Below are 15,529 nucleotides of genomic sequence, written 5' to 3' on the forward strand. Positions count from 1 at the left end.
TAACGGAACGATTCATTACACGTCAACGCGTTGTTTGAAAAGACTCTTCCCCCGTAACCACTGCCTGTAGCGCTTATACCTCTTCTTTTCGTAGTCCTCCCCGACCACTGTGAGTCCTTCCTCCGATACATTCAGGAACTCCGCGTAGTCAGCCACGTTTTCCTCGGCATTCGCTTCGAGGACCGCTTCCTCAACATTGCATTTGTTTACGTACTCGACAAGATCCAGGTTCGGGCCGTGCTCTCGGAGCGAAGCAGCTGTCATCTCATCCTCGGATGTCACGACCAATGGGACCTTGAGAGGATGGTTGATGTATCTTTCGTACTCTTCAGCTTCAGTTGCGGTCACAGATGGATTGAGAGAGTCTGTGACCAGCTGGCCCAGAGTCCACTGGGCAATTTGTGCTTTGCTGGGAGCCGATGTAGTGTATTGTTGATGTGTGGGTGGAATACGAGATCCGTGTGAAATCTCAAACTTGGACTCTTTGATGATCCCTGTTGATGGTGGCTGCTTGAATGAAGATGGAAGTTGATGCGTCCAGGCTTGAGTGGATTCTGGTATTTGTGAGGTCGATGTCGCAAAGCGAGCATGACTATCGGAGGGCTCCTGGATCTTCACACTGCGCTGAGGCGGACGATCGCGCTGCATCTGCTCCGGTGGTATGCGTGGAACAAATGGGCTCAAGTCTGGAGCGATTTGCCCGGGACGCAACGGAGGAAGATAGCGCAGGGTGGAATTCATTTTGTATGAAAAGACCTTAGAGAGGGTCGACAGAGCCAAGGGTCGGTAGTACTCCATCCAATAGTCGTCAAAGCGCGAGAGCGGCTCTTTGGGGTGAGGTGGCAGAGGGGGAATCTCTCGGTCCTTCAGGTACTCTGGCGTGTACCAGGAAATGTAATTGGGTTGTTTCTTTTCCAGATAAGACCTTGGGTCGGCATGGTGTAGGTAGTAATCAGTGGAGAGATCCCACAGCATCGGAGAGCCCTGGGTGAATATGTAGTTGCCAAGGAACAAATTGTAGGCTTCCTGACGTTGGGCATCCAGAAAGGAATTGTTGTAATAACGCTTAAAGCTTTCGACCATATCCCGAGAGTGGCTGCTCCACTGGTTGATCTTGCGGTAGGTTGCCATAGTATTAACTAGGTGAGATCCTCCGTATTGGATGGCAATCGTGTCGCCGTGGTCATGCCACATGTTTGTAAAGAGATTGACAGCGTCAGTGTCGTAATCAATGGTCGTCTCATTAATGACACCTAGAGCATGGAGTTGGTAACTGAGCGCTCTCTTGCCAACGACAAACTGCGCTGCGTTGGTCCGGTCAAGACAATCGATGCAATTGGTTCTCGCAACGCCATTCTGCAGTTGTAATCCTGATTCCGGATCGGCTCCATTTTTGAAAAATCCAGTCTTCGGTATTATGTCACCGGCAATTTCTTCCAATGTCAGGATAACATCCTGATCACGACTCTTGGCTGCACGACTCATATCCCAGGCTTTGTAGATAAGCTTTTTGTCGGGTGGGAGGAACTGGTTCAAGTAAGTCACCGCATTGGTGAACTCTTTGAGTAGCTTTGACTCCCTCGGTGTCCTCTCTCTAGACTTGACAAGATTCAATATGTAGATCGGAGCTCCATATCTTTCAAACAAATTGTCAAAGTGCAACGCTGCTGCAGAGTAGAACGGATCAACCAAGTTAAGTTCAATATCTGGTTTAGGCGATACTCCTGTGTTTTCTTGAGTCCAGTATAAGGGAATGCTACCACGGTGTTGAACATAGGAGGTGTAGTTGGGATTTGCATGTAGGGTTGGTCCTGCAGAGTGGAAAGAGGTGGTAATTTGCTCAGAGACGATCTGCTCGGTTTCCACATCGTTCGCCACATAACCCAAGTCGTTGGCACCACGTTTGAGAAACCGCGCTCCTGCAAAGAATCTGGATCTTCGAGCGATGATGGAAATATAAACCAACCGACCAAGCACATTCATCTTGGATTGGTCCACATATCCATGAATGATGGGGAGACACCATTCGTATGGGTTCTTGAGAGTGTTCATGGTCGGAGTGAGGAGGTGGTGGTTCCAAACGAACATCGTGTTGTAACCATATGGCATACGCCCAGAAAGACCATCCTGGTGTGCTTTTCGTTCCTGGCAAATGTTGTCTTGGAGTGACCGGGTGATGTCGTAAGAATAACTGAAATAGAAAGACTTGGTAAGGTCCAGATTATTCAATATCGCTTTGTACCTCTCCTCTTCCGTGTTCTTCTCGGGCTTGAGTCGTGAATAGTCAGATGTAGTCAGTGATATCAGCTCTGTTTCGTCAATTTGATACACATTGTGACCACCCAGCATGGCAACTTGGCTCCGCTTGGTGACAAGGAGCATATAGTATGCCCCCGTGAAACGGATAAATCCCAGCAGTGCCCAGGCACTGCACTTCTGGACCAGGCCACCCGAGCTCTTATTCCCATCATCAATAGCGTCTAGCAGCTGGACCATTTCCCTCTTGGTGTAGACCATACCGTCCTCAATGAGGCTCAGTTCGCCAGACTCCGACGTGCGGTCGATTTTCAAAATGCGAAAGCGCGTCTCTGCAAGGTTGATGCCGACCATATAAAACCGAGTTGCAGTCTCGTATAGGGTGAACTTGTGCATGCGGTTGATACCCTCATCTTCGACGTCCACGCCCGAGTGATGCTTCTGGGCGGATGTGGGCGAGGACTCGCGCTCAAATGATGTGGCGACATGGGGCTCCTCATCCTCCTCTTCAGGTGGAAAGTCCGAGGAGATTGAGGGTTCTTCGACAATTTCATTCCCAGGTGGTTCGATCGGGCGGCTTGCATTCATCGACTGGCTCGACGTGGGGGTGCTCGATTCCGCTGACTCGGCATCGGCGGGCTTTCTTGTCGTCGACTCATGGTTGGGATGAGATAAGTGGTCATCCAGTACGGCGGGACCAGACACTGGGCCGACCAGGGTCACGTCGTCGAAGCTCTCCATCAGGCTCCTGTGACGCGTGGATGGCAAGAAGCTGGAAGCTGCTTTCCCCACGGCGGTGACGTCGCTTGAGGTGATTGGTGCCTGAGAAATCGGGACGCAACATATCTATATCCATGGATGAACACTTCGGTAATCAACAATGCGCTATCAGTTGACAAGATCAATTTAAGCAGAAGTACAGCATAACTGAAAGTAATTTTCTGGATCTCAAATACTCTCTCATGGAACGGTGATGGATTTCAAAGCTCTCTGCTCCAACAGGGAAGCTGCCATAAAATGCATCCAGATGGACAAATGCTAATAATGTACATCAGGCAACCCGGCTGAACTAAATTATTTGACGTACGCCACTTCTCGGCCTGAACTTAGTCATGGTTGGTTGCGCCAGTGAGAACAGTTAGATGGCCCGCATACTCAGCGAGGCGCAGTCTGCAGGACTTATCACCGTGCAGGTGGGGGCTATTCTTGCCGTAGCTCATGCGGAGCTCGAGAGATGCGGAGATGAGAAACTCAAGAGCTGCCTCACTACCACCCTGATGGAAGTTTCCCATACTTCAGTTCAAAATGCTGGTTCCGACCCCCGATATCCACGCCTCAGTGTTGCAGTATGCTCTTTTCCTGTGTCGAGGGCAGTCCATTAGCGCATCGGACAAGAAGACTACCACTCAGCCTCCAATGGTAGTTCTGGACCAGGCCGGTGAGTAACTGATGCTGATTATACCAGGGGTTATCTGATCATCAATAGAAAGCCCCGACTTTGAGCAACAGCTACGATCAGAGGCACCCACCGAGTCCGATGGTGGGTCGGCTCTGCGTATAATGTAAGTTGTAGTCTGCGATCACTTGCTATCAGCTACTCACCATTTAGAATATTGAGTCCAGAGACCGGGGCCTTCCCTGATAACCAAGAGGAGACGTATCGGATATTGGAGGAGCATTGGGATGTGTGTCTGACCGATGTGGCCCTCTTATGCTCGCCGTTGGTTTCAGCTTATCGGAGTCGTACTGTCAATATCAAAGGACGGCCATGTCTCGGTAAGTTGCTCAAATTCCTCTAGGGTGCAGAAGCTCACATTCGAATAGAAGTCGGTTATAATATTAGCGAGACATTATCGTACATGGCAAACAATACCAGTCCCCTTGACAGCAGCCCGAGTGTCATCAGTTCCCGAGGACCGACCGACATGATGCTCCACCATCAATACGAGCCTATGTACTTTCGCTACGATCTGACAACAGGCGATGCACTTTACATTCTCTTAGATGCCAGAGGAGATCTTAGACATCTCATCCACGGAGTCGGACGAGGTCTACAAGCCCAGCCAGACCAATGTTTATGCGTTGACGCCAAATGCAAATGCAAACCATCGTCAACGCTACATCCATTTGCGTTACAATCTGCCGTGCTGTTCTATATCCTCTCTACTCGAACAACGGAGATCGATAATCTCATCAAGTGGCTGTTGTGGATTGAGACACAACTTCACCAAGGCTCGTTGTTTGAAATCACCGGGTCCGAGGGCTTCTCCCGGTATATTCAGCTGCTTCATAAAATGTCTCGCAATCTCATCACTCTGGAACACAGCAATCAACGTGATGCAGCCAATATAGACCACCTTCTTCAAGATCTCACACGCCTTGGCCGACTGGGGAAAAGTCGAAATGGCTGGGTCAAATATGACAGCCAAACTCACGACCGTGTGCAGGATGACTTACTTGCTCTCCGCGATTTCTGTGATGATCGTCATCGTCGTATCCTCAACCTTCGGCAAAGAACAAACAACTTCATCACTCTCCTCTATAACCTTATCACGGGCCACGATAGCAGTGTCAACCTCCGCATTGCCACGCAGAGTGCCAATATTGCCAGTGAAACACGCAAGGACAGCACTTCCATGAAGATCATTGCGGCTGTAACGCTGCTCTACCTTCCGCCCACCTTCGTGTGTAGCCTATTTGGTACCAATCTTGTCTCACTAAACACGTCGAATGACTCCAACCAAACGGATTTTGTGGTTTCCAAACTGTGGTGGTTATACCTGGTGTTCGCCTTGCCACTGACTGCAATGACCATGTTCGGCTTTCTGATCTGGCGGCGGCTTCGTGAAAGACGCAAGTTAGAAGTTTAATGTACTCAAGGATTCCCTCGAATTTCTTTTCCAGATAAAATCATGACCCGAAGGAGGAACTGCAAAAGAAAGCCCGCGCTGAACCTGGGATTGAGCCTTTGGATGCCTGTTCTCGAGTGCCCTCCCTCGCGTCCGAAGAGCCTTGATTCTTTCTTGGAGCGCCAGGATCTACGATCGACCTCCTATCGATGCTTATCCGCCCCATCAAACACATTTTTTTTATATCCGATTTCTCATTGTAATGCGAGGTTCATTGGTAGTGAAGAAAAGAGACCATACCACGGCCCCCATCTGTCCTATTACGAAGGGGACGTCCACATAGTCAGAAGAGATGTCTATTTAGTAACTCCCTAGAAGAGAAGCCTTTTCTTACGGGCTTCCGTAAGATATTGATCAGCCCCATAGCATCAACCACATTGCTGGGATCCTTACCTATGAAAATCTCCCGAGCTCCAATCTGTCTCCGGCTCTCAGTGTAGTCATTTCGAAAGTCATGCAAGAGACGAGAGACGAGTACATTGAGGTAAGGTCTCCAGTGAGAAGAAGCAGCAGCATGAAAAGACACAAGCGAAAGGTCAATAATCATGACTCGTTCTTTGTCAACCCACAAGAAGTTGCTCAGAACGGCCCTCTCCAAAATCACTCCATAGGACCACAGACACTTGAGCGCAATCTCAAGTTGAGTCCCTAGCTTCCAGCGCCTGTCCCAATAGTAGGACCCTGAGAATGGATCAAGATTGATACCGTCAACGTCGGAAAGAATCATGGCTGGTGATGAATCGTAGATTGTCTGGCCGTAGAAGCGGGGGATAACCGTGCCCTGGAGTGGTTTCAGGATCATGTAGGCCTTGATCTCGTGGAGATATTCCTTTTTCCGGCCCTCCATTTGTTTCTTGATTATGACGGTCGGTGGGAGGAACCACTCCGGCCAGTAGACGTTGATTGGAGGACATATTTGACTGAGAATTGGAAGCAGAACAGCTACCAGCCATGAAATCTCCAAATGCAGTCGACATACACTCTTGCTTTTGTTGAGCGATTCAGTTTCTTTTATGACCACTCGCCGGGTACCAAGATAGAATTCCTAATAGTATTAATATGTACAACGGGGATGGAAGAAAATTCGGCTTACTTCTGAAGGCGAACTATCCTCTGGAAAAGGCTTGTGATGAGTGTCCATGATTCGTAGCGAGTACGAAAGAGGAGAGAGAAATAGTATAATTTCTTGAGAATGACCAGGCCCGTTTTTTATACAACAAAGGTTCTCGCTAAACTCATGGGAGTTTGCTACCTAACTAGGTAGAAGGCTGCAGACAAACAGCGCTCAAGCTGGCCACCCAACATTGCGAGACTGAGCTATTCCAAGTTTGACATCATGGAATTCTGTTGAGATAGCTATGCCCCACATTATATCTAGTGTCCACGAGCTTTGTATTTGGAAATCGAGAGGAGTATGACTTTCGTTATCTTGGGTATATCTACAAATTCGCAGTCATGAACCACCTTAGTCCGACCCGATGCGCAGACATTATCATCTATCCGTGGCGTGAAGGTGTTTGACTGATTTGTAGATCAGCCGTAAGTGCTCCTTGATGTCATGGCAGCTCCACCTCTGCTGTGACTGCGGCTTCAACATGCCTTCGATGCAAGTCGTCAGAGACTCAGCAACCGAGATACCAATGCTAAGCCGGATGTGCCCATGATCAATCTTGGCAGCAAAGTCGCGTGGAAGAGTGGCTGACCCTCTGGTGAGGTCATTCAACACAAGCTGTCTCTCCATCTTTGTATTCAACTTGTAGAGCAGTTCGAACAGAATCACGCCTAGAGCATAGACATCCAGTTTCTCGTCAATCTTGTAGCCATCAAAATAGCACGAGTTTGACCCCGACGAACTCGTGCTGGCTGGAGGCCGATAGAATTCAGTTCCAACCACCTGTTGGATCTTTGGCCCTTCCCGATATGGAGTCACAGATGCGTCTGTTGAAGCTTCGTTCAAATGGGAGATGTCTGCAACAAGGCCAAAATCCCCGATTCTTGGACGGCAAAAGTGAACCGGTATCTTGGAGCCAGAGCTACATGACAAACAAGTCTCCAGATCATGGTTCTCAGGTGCTGACAAGAAAATATTGGCGGGCTTAAGATCTCGGTGCACAATCCCCTTGGAATGGAGGTATTCGACGCCAGAGACAATGTCCAGCATCAGTCTCAAAGATGGCATTAAATGGAAACAATGGCGCCTGGGAGGAGAGCTACCATCTTCATCATGTTTGCCCACCGCCTGAACGTTCAAATAGGAGCCTAGGGAGATCGGGTGGAGTGACATTTGAATATGCAGAATCACGGCTGGCGGCTGTTGCCCAGGCCGAAATTGGCGTTGTACTTGGAGCTTTGACTGATCCTGGCTCAGCCCATCTGTGAAAATGTCGTCGGTCTCTCCAAAGGTGGATGTCTGCCCGTAGGAAGAATTATCAAAGTGGCGCGGAATAGACTCGATATCATCATCCTCATCTAGCTCAAATCCTGAGCCTTTTCTTGAATGACGAGATGACGTGGTGGCATGGCTATTCAGCCGTTGGATATTGTTGGAAAAGCCGTGTTCGTCAGCCGCGGAACTAGAATGGGACTCAACGACCGAGCTTTCTGAATGCTCGAACACGATTCCCATGCTTGCCTCGTTTACAGATTCTTGACTTGGCATGTGAGTTTGCGAACGACCGAACCTTGGGTGTGACTGTTCAAAAGGCATGTGGTGAGATACATGGGCTTGCTCAACCCAGGCTCCATAGTACCGGACGATGTTTGTATGCTCGAGTCTTGCAAGAGTTCGAATCTCTTTCATAATCGTCTCCAGCTGATTCTGGCCGCCGAATTGCAATTGATCAAGTCTTCTCTGGCTCAGAGGAATCTTCTTTACTGCGTAATCCTGTCCATCGATGTGGTTTTTGACGTGGTAAACTTCCCCAAAGGAACCTCGACCCAGAATTTTGAGTTCACTGAATTCAACCGAGTAGCGCGACATGTGGTTGAAATTTGGTGCTGGGGGCGTCTTGAATAATGGAGCGCTCACTGGCGAGCTTCCAAAAAGTGGCCGTGATGGGGTAGGGTGATTTGTAACACTGTTGGGGAGGCCTCCTAAGACATCGACCTGGCCTATTGGAGGCAGCTGTTTTCGGTATCTTGCATCGCCACTTTCCGATCGCCAGAACTGGATTGTGGTGTCTGCAACACTGGCCCGGTTTTGGTTCCGCGATGGCTTCGAAATCAACGCAAGCTGATCGCCTTCTTCAATTGGAGACCGCACAGGCGGCTCATTCAGGTTCATATCTTCAATCGCAGAAAGACCCAGCAGGTCGAGATTGTCCCGGTAGCTCTGTCTTGTGGCACCTAGATCTTCTTTGTCGATACCGTCTGGGAGAACACCATGGGATGCAAGGAACTGCGCTTTGTATTGATACAACTTCTTCCCAAGGTATTGTACTTCGGGACTGTGGCGTGTGAAGCTTCTGTTGGGGCGTTGCTGCGCATTGAGAATGTCTGCCGCGCGACTTTGACAGTAGAATTCTAGAAGAGCAGCTGTCATCACATTTGCGTGACGCTCTACTTTGACGTCGCGATCGAGTGTATCTTGTGACAAGGCTGGGACATCCTCAAGGGAGCTGGAGAAGCCTAGGTCGTCGGTGGAATCCAGCGACCTCGACTCCTTTCCAGAACCGCTGCTCTTGTTGACATGTCGAGGCTCAGACTTCACCGCAGTGTCAGAGTTTGAGCGGGATTCACGGACATCACTCTCGGAACTTGATTCAGAACCCGAAGACGATATTTCGGCAGCTGATCGAAACATTGACATGTTGGGAATCCGAGATGGATTAATCAGGGCCGTCCAGGGAAGAGACAAATTTCTCGATTAGAACCACGAACGAGCCATTTAGAAGGGATGAAGTGCAGGAAATGAAAAGAAACTATGACTCTGCAGCGATTCCCAGAGTAGTCTCCTGTATATCAGAAGGAAGTCAGCAGAGCCCCACCAGGTTGTGGCATGCAGTATATCAATGTTGGGGCGCGCACATTGACGACCAACTTCCGGTGAATTGAGAGAGGAATTCGAAGTTCAAATGATTCTGCGAGATCTTGGATCAAGATGACACGTTGAGATCTGCCTCCGCCTAGCAAAAGCGTGAACATGCACTGGGTTCTAGAAAGGCGATGATTGACTCAGGCTTCCATCGGATTCTGCGTGTCTCTGACAGGGCGTGTCATGCGGGTAGTGTTGTCCACCTGGCAACAGGCAACATTGGGCCGTCAACGTACCAGTTGAATGAACTGAGAATGAAGACCACAAGATAAGAAGCAGACGAGATCGAACACACTCTTATGTGAGTGTCAGGAAGAGCGCATGCCAGGTCGCGCAGCGGCAGAAGCGAAGAATCATCGGCCTCTGCCGGCAGAACATCGCCCCGCGTAGCCGCAATGACACCTCATGGATTGCCCAGCAGGGCCAAATGGGTCGTAGGCTAGGCAGAGACTTTACGAGAATTTCAGATAGAGCATCTTCATGTCTCTGATCGAAACCAGTGCTTTACATACTATATTTTAGGATTCTCGCGCTCGCTTCGATTAGGCGAATCGCACGCGCGACGCCAATCTCATAGTGGCTTATCGGACTTATCGGCATGTGACCGCTCACGCGTTAAGAGCGTCACGTCGAAGGCGCGACTGCGACACGACTCCGTCAGTTGCCCGCCCAGCACATTCTCGCTGCTTCGCACTCTTGCTCGGCCTTGTGACGGTGGCTATATGCGTCAGTGACAGCTGCCATCATGCCCGAAGCCATTATGCCCCAGAAGCGGGTTCTAGGCGATACCACCAACAACGCTCGCAACACCTTCCCGTCCCCAAACGCGACGAAAAGGCGCAAGCTTGACAACCAACCGTCTTCGCAGCTCAAGCCCCCGTCACAAAATGCTCAGCGGAAAGGATTTGGCTCCAGTCAGCCACAGAAGAGTCAGTTTGAAGAAGAGGTTCTGGAAAAATTGACCCAGGATATCGGAGACTTGAAAGAGAACAATGCAGAGAAAGATCAGCAATGGGAGCGCCCTCCCCTGGGCGAGTGGGACCCTAAGAAAGAGAACATTCGCTTCCAGCAGATTGATGCAGAGGAAGGGCGGTTGGCGGGAGATAAAATGGCTGTTCGCCTGTTCGGTGTCACCGAGGTAAAGCCGCCTTGATCCTAAGCTCATGCCAATTCTCTCCGATCTGACACACTGACTAGGCTGGCCAATCCGTCTTGCTCCATGTCACCGGTTTCCAACACTACCTCTACATTGCTGCCCCCGTCGGCTTCACCAAGGAAGATTGTGATCCTTATCGGGCGTTCCTTGAAACCAAACTCGCGCAAAGTGTTCCAGTCATCCAATCCGTCCAAGTCACAATGCGGGAGAACATTTACGGCTTCCAAGGCAACCAGAAAAGCTGGTACCTCAAGATAACCGTGACCGATCCCAAATTCATCGCCAGGCTACGCACAACACTCGAAAACGGCAGCGGGGCCATGAACTACAAGGGCCTTTGGAGCAGCACAGACTCGGGGATCTTAACTTTCGACAATATTCAATACCTGCTCAGATTCATGATTGACACGGGACTCTCCGGTATGGCCTGGGTTGAAGCCAAGGCAGGCAAATACCGCCTTCTCCAACAGGAATATGAGAAGCAATCCAACTGTCAGATCGAGGCTATCATTGACTATCGCGATATGATCGCTCATGCGCCAAACGGCGAATGGGCAAAGATGGCTCCCCTCCGCGTCTTGTCTTTTGATATTGAGTGTGCCGGACGACAGGGTATTTTCCCGGAACCCAATGTTGATCCGGTTATTCAAATTGCCAACGTCGTAACACGATACGGAGAGTCCAAGCCTTTCGTTCGAAATGTATTTTGCCTGGACACGACTAGCCTGATTGTTAACACCCAGATCTTGGAGTTCAGAGAAGAAGAAAAGATGCTGAATGCGTGGAAAGATTTCGTGCAGAAGGTTGACCCTGATGTCATTATCGGATACAACATTGCAAACTTCGACTTTCCCTATCTTTTGGACCGTGCTAAGCATCTGAAGTGTACCAACTTCCCCTACTGGACCAGACTGAAGTCCACGAAAACAGAGGCCAAGGAGGCCAGTTTCTCCAGCAAGCAAATGGGCAATCGAGAGACCAAAGCAACAAACACAAATGGTAGAATTCAGCTCGATCTTCTCCAGCTGGTCCAGAGAGACCACCATTTGAGAAGCTACACCCTCAACTCTGTGTCCTATGAGTTCCTGGGCGAGCAAAAGGAGGATGTGCATCACACAATGATTACCGAATTGTTCAATGGCACACCAGATTCTCGCCGACGTTTAGCGGTTTACTGCTTGAAGGACGCCTATTTACCACAGCGACTGATGGACAAGCTGATGTGTCTGGTCAACTACACCGAGATGGCAAGAGTCACGGGTGTGCCCTTCAACTTCCTCCTTTCCCGAGGTCAACAGGTCAAGTTCATCAGTCAGCTGTTCCGCAAAGCACTCGAACAACAGCTGGTCATTCCCAACTCCAAACCCCAGGATGAACAGGATTATGAAGGTGCGACCGTCATTGAACCAAAACGTGGATACTATGGTGTGCCGATTGCTACTCTTGATTTCGCGTCACTGTATCCCTCCATCATTCAAGCCCACAATCTTTGTTATACAACTCTTCTCAACAAAAGCAGCGTTGAGAAGCTGGGTCTGAAGAAGGATGAAGACTACATCGTGACGCCCAACAATGACATGTTCTGCACCACCAAAGTCCGAAAGGGTCTTTTGTCTCAAATCCTGGAGGAACTGCTTGGTGCCAGAAAGCGCGCCAAGAAAGAACTGGCCAGTGAGACAGATCCATTCAAAAAGGCTGTGCTCAATGGTCGTCAGCTTGCCTTGAAGGTCAGCGCCAACAGTGTCTACGGTCTGACTGGTGCTACTGTTGGCAAGCTTCCTTGTCTTCCCATCGCTAGTTCTACCACAAGTTACGGTCGCCAGATGATTGAGAAGACCAAGCAAGAAGTGGAAGCTCGCTACACTATTGCTAATGGGTATTCGCATGATGCTCAGGTCATCTACGGTGATACTGATTCGGTCATGGTCAAATTCGGAGTCACCGAGCTGGAAGATGCGATGAAGCTCGGCCAAGAAGCAGCAGACTATGTGTCGTCCAAGTTCTTGAAACCCATTAAACTGGAATTCGAGAAAGTGTATTTTCCTTATCTGCTAATCAACAAAAAACGATATGCCGGTCTGTTCTGGACCAATACCAAGAAACACGATAAGATGGACACCAAGGGTATTGAGACGGTGCGACGTGACAACTGTCTTCTCGTCCAGAATGTTATCGAAACCGTGTTGAACAAGATTCTAATTGACAGGGACCTTGACGCGGCCCAAGAGTGAGTAATTGATCCCTTTTCTATTGAAGATGGCTTGCCGTTGACCAAGCCACTAGCTACGTGAAATCTACCATCTCGGATCTTCTTCAGAACAAGGTCGATATGTCGAAACTAGTGATCACTAAGGCCCTGTCCCAGAAAGAGTACGCTGCCAAGCAAGCGCACGTCGAACTTGCCAAGCGCATGGCAAAGCGCGACGCAGGTTCCGCCCCTGCTCTGGGTGACCGTGTGGCGTATGTCATGATCAAGGGTGCTGCCAATTCCAAGGGCTATGAACGCGCCGAAGATCCCATTTTCGTTCTCGAGAACAACATTCCCGTCGACACCAAGTACTACCTTGACAACCAACTTGCGAATCCTTTGGGTCGTATATTCGAGCCCATCCTGGGGGAGAAGAAGGCCAACCAACTGCTAACGGGCGAGCACACTCGATCAATCTCAGTTGCTGCGCCCAGCTTAGGCGGCTTGATGAAGTTTACCAAGCGTACACAGACTTGCATGGGTTGCAAGAAGCCTCTATCTGGAAAGGAGGAGATGGAAGGCGCGGTTTGCGTTAACTGTCGTCCTCGACTTGGTGAATTGTACACCAAAACGCTGACCAAGGCATCTGACCTGGAGGTCCGCTTCGGCCGCCTGTGGACTCAGTGCCAACGCTGCCAGGGCAGTCTTCACTGCGAGGTCATCTGTTCATCGCGTGACTGTCCTATTTTCTACATGCGTATGAAGGCCAAGAAGGATGTCGAGGATTCACAAAAGGAACTGGCCCGGTTTGATCTTGATGCCGGGCTTTGGTGATGAAGGCATTTGTCTACGATTTCGCAGCGGAGTTTCCCAAATGCGGGTTATGGGCGTGTTTTAGGGACGGCGTTCAGAGGCGGGCCTGTACACAATCTAATTTAGCAGAGTTATTTCGTTCGGACACGTGAAGATTGTCCCAAATCAAGTTGCATCATACGTATAATCAGTAGTATTCGGTACATTCACTCTGATCCATAGGGGAACTTGCCGCGGAAGTGGGACTCTTGGCGCGGAGAAGCTCTCTCCATCTACGCCGATCCCTGCGACCTCTCGTCCCTTCCAAAAATGATGCCCCCGGGCCCCCAGCCGACCATGAACGCTGCCAGCGATCCAAATGGCCATATTCAGAGCCGGATGCCCCCAGGCGTCCAAGCGAATGGCTCTCCGATCCCCTGGGCAGAGGTATGTCGTCATTGCCGATTTTCTCCACGGCCGAGACAAACAGAGCATCCCAGCTTTTTCTCGTTTGCTAGAGATCTACCTTAGACTGACCACTTCTGGCCTCAATCAGATATTTTCTCGGCACGAGACCGTTCTCTCCTCCCACCTAGAGATGCTCGATGTGGTGAAAGGCCATATCCCTCCGGACGACGAGGCATATCGGACGGTATCGACCATGGTCAACAAGTCGATACAGGCGATGAACCAATTCAAAGTGACTCGGAAATACATGGTGCGTTCTTCTGAGCCAATAGATTACCTTTCGGGTCAATTGGCTAACATTGTGCGTCTCTGGCTACAGATGAACAGTACGTCGACTCGACTTCATTCTTCGGAGGATTCTGCACCCATTCCCGCGAAGTGAACGCTTGGAACGTCATAAACTAACCTTCTCCCAGAGAAGGAACCTGGGACTACCCCATTTGCATCGGCATCTAAGATGCACACTCGACTATCCCCAGCCCCGCAGTCCACAGACACACAGTCCAATGCCCGGAGGAAACGAGCCCGGATCGACAGAGACAAAGAGAATACCGCCTCTGAATTTGAACAGAGATCTGAGGCCGACCGACTCGATGATGCTCCGGCGTCCAAGCGCCAGCGCGACACCGCATCCTACTCAGGCCTTGACGAAGAGCCCCAAACCACCTCTACGGGTTCCGGTGAAACAGAAGATATCTCTGCAGAAGTGCAACGACGCCTGCGGATCAAAGAAGAGAGGCGTCGGAAAAAAGAACACACCCAGCCCGAAAAGAGGAAGCGCGAGAGCCTCTTGTCGAATGAGAGCGTGTCACCTGGCGCCTCACGCCCCCAGAAGAAGCGAGTTCGAACCGGGGATGACATGAAGAAAGACGGGGAGCCGGTTTCAGGAACAGAGCCCGACCAACGGATGAAAAGACCTAAGAAAGGGCGGTTTGGGAGATGATGAGCTGACGGGTTTTGATACAGGCGCTTTGAGTGTTGGGCTTTGGAGGCCTTCTCTGGTCCCTCGGTCCCCATTCAATGATGCAGCTTGTACAGAGATGAATATATTTACGTCGTACCTGAGACTTCAAGAATTCAATCCAGTCAGAGCAAGTATGTCGAAAGCTCACCTACCTGACCTACAGGCTGCAGAATCACCGTATACTTCGGTAAATTTGGAGAATCTGTTGAACGTCGCTCTTGTCACTGATACCCTTGGCCTTCCGAGAACACCCAAGGCAGCTCATATCTGCCATCTCAACCCTCATTTTTATCTTCTGAATGACATCACCGTGGCATAGCACTTTGCGAGCCCGACACCCAAAACAGAACAATGCCTACTTGTCGCCTTATTTCCAAGGGCAGCATTGCCTCACAATTCCCTAGAAGGAGATAATAGTGTTTCCCAACGCCTTATGGGGTGGTGGGCCGTACCTTTCTTGTCATGGTCCTCCGAGATATACTTGGGGACCGCCGCCGCAGTTAGGGCTTAGTGCCAACCACCACGGCTGGCTCGCCTGTTTTATACTCCTGACGCTTCCCTATCTGGCCCACGATCCGCTCGAATGCCTCCCCAATAGAGTCGCGGGCGAAGAAAGCAACCACGGCACTGCGAATAACGTCATTTCCCAACAACTCACCCTCCTCCGACTCCCACTTGGAGTCGGAGCTGAAGGGTATATCCATCCTTCTCTCCCCCCAACTCTCCTTCTCTTTCTTCCCTCTTCATCTTCACCCTCCTCTCT

At 50.2% G+C, this 15,529-nt stretch overlaps 6 protein-coding genes across 6 annotated transcripts; 3 read left to right on the forward strand and 3 right to left on the reverse strand.

The window, feature by feature from the left end:
- Positions 1–15: 15 nt before the first annotated feature.
- On the reverse strand, positions 16–2,997 carry N7459_004830 (phosphatidylinositol-3,5-bisphosphate 5-phosphatase; the record flags this gene model as incomplete). Its single annotated transcript, XM_056944014.1, has 1 exon — positions 16–2,997. One exon carries the CDS (start codon positions 2,995–2,997, stop codon positions 16–18), a length of 2,982 nt encoding a protein of 993 aa, XP_056800897.1.
- A 564-nt stretch (positions 2,998–3,561) lies between these two features.
- Positions 3,562–5,126, forward strand: N7459_004831 (uncharacterized protein; the record flags this gene model as incomplete). Its single annotated transcript, XM_056944015.1, has 4 exons — positions 3,562–3,694; positions 3,743–3,818; positions 3,875–4,032; positions 4,084–5,126. The coding sequence occupies 4 exons, from the start codon at positions 3,562–3,564 to the stop codon at positions 5,124–5,126; spliced, it is 1,410 nt and encodes a 469-aa protein (XP_056800898.1).
- A 322-nt stretch (positions 5,127–5,448) lies between these two features.
- On the reverse strand, positions 5,449–6,012 carry N7459_004832 (uncharacterized protein; the record flags this gene model as incomplete). The annotated part of the gene is made up of 1 exon (XM_056944016.1): positions 5,449–6,012. One exon carries the CDS (start codon positions 6,010–6,012, stop codon positions 5,449–5,451), a length of 564 nt encoding a protein of 187 aa, XP_056800899.1.
- Positions 6,013–6,657: 645 nt separating this feature from the next.
- N7459_004833 (putative protein kinase) lies at positions 6,658–8,973 on the reverse strand (the record flags this gene model as incomplete). The annotated part of the gene is made up of 1 exon (XM_056944017.1): positions 6,658–8,973. One exon carries the CDS (start codon positions 8,971–8,973, stop codon positions 6,658–6,660), a length of 2,316 nt encoding a protein of 771 aa, XP_056800900.1.
- Positions 8,974–9,943: 970 nt separating this feature from the next.
- Positions 9,944–13,376, forward strand: N7459_004834 (DNA-directed DNA polymerase delta POL3; the record flags this gene model as incomplete). The annotated part of the gene is made up of 3 exons (XM_056944018.1): positions 9,944–10,336; positions 10,396–12,581; positions 12,638–13,376. The coding sequence occupies 3 exons, from the start codon at positions 9,944–9,946 to the stop codon at positions 13,374–13,376; spliced, it is 3,318 nt and encodes a 1,105-aa protein (XP_056800901.1).
- A 288-nt stretch (positions 13,377–13,664) lies between these two features.
- N7459_004835 (uncharacterized protein) lies at positions 13,665–14,745 on the forward strand (the record flags this gene model as incomplete). Its single annotated transcript, XM_056944019.1, has 3 exons — positions 13,665–13,781; positions 13,891–14,128; positions 14,219–14,745. 3 exons carry the CDS (start codon positions 13,665–13,667, stop codon positions 14,743–14,745), a joined length of 882 nt encoding a protein of 293 aa, XP_056800902.1.
- Positions 14,746–15,529: the final 784 nt, after the last annotated feature.

This window comes from Penicillium hispanicum, assembly GCF_028827665.1.
Source record: "Penicillium hispanicum strain IBT 35686 chromosome Unknown utg000004l_segment0_segment0, whole genome shotgun sequence".
In the NCBI taxonomy this organism is placed as follows: Eukaryota; Fungi; Ascomycota; class Eurotiomycetes; order Eurotiales; family Aspergillaceae; genus Penicillium; species Penicillium hispanicum.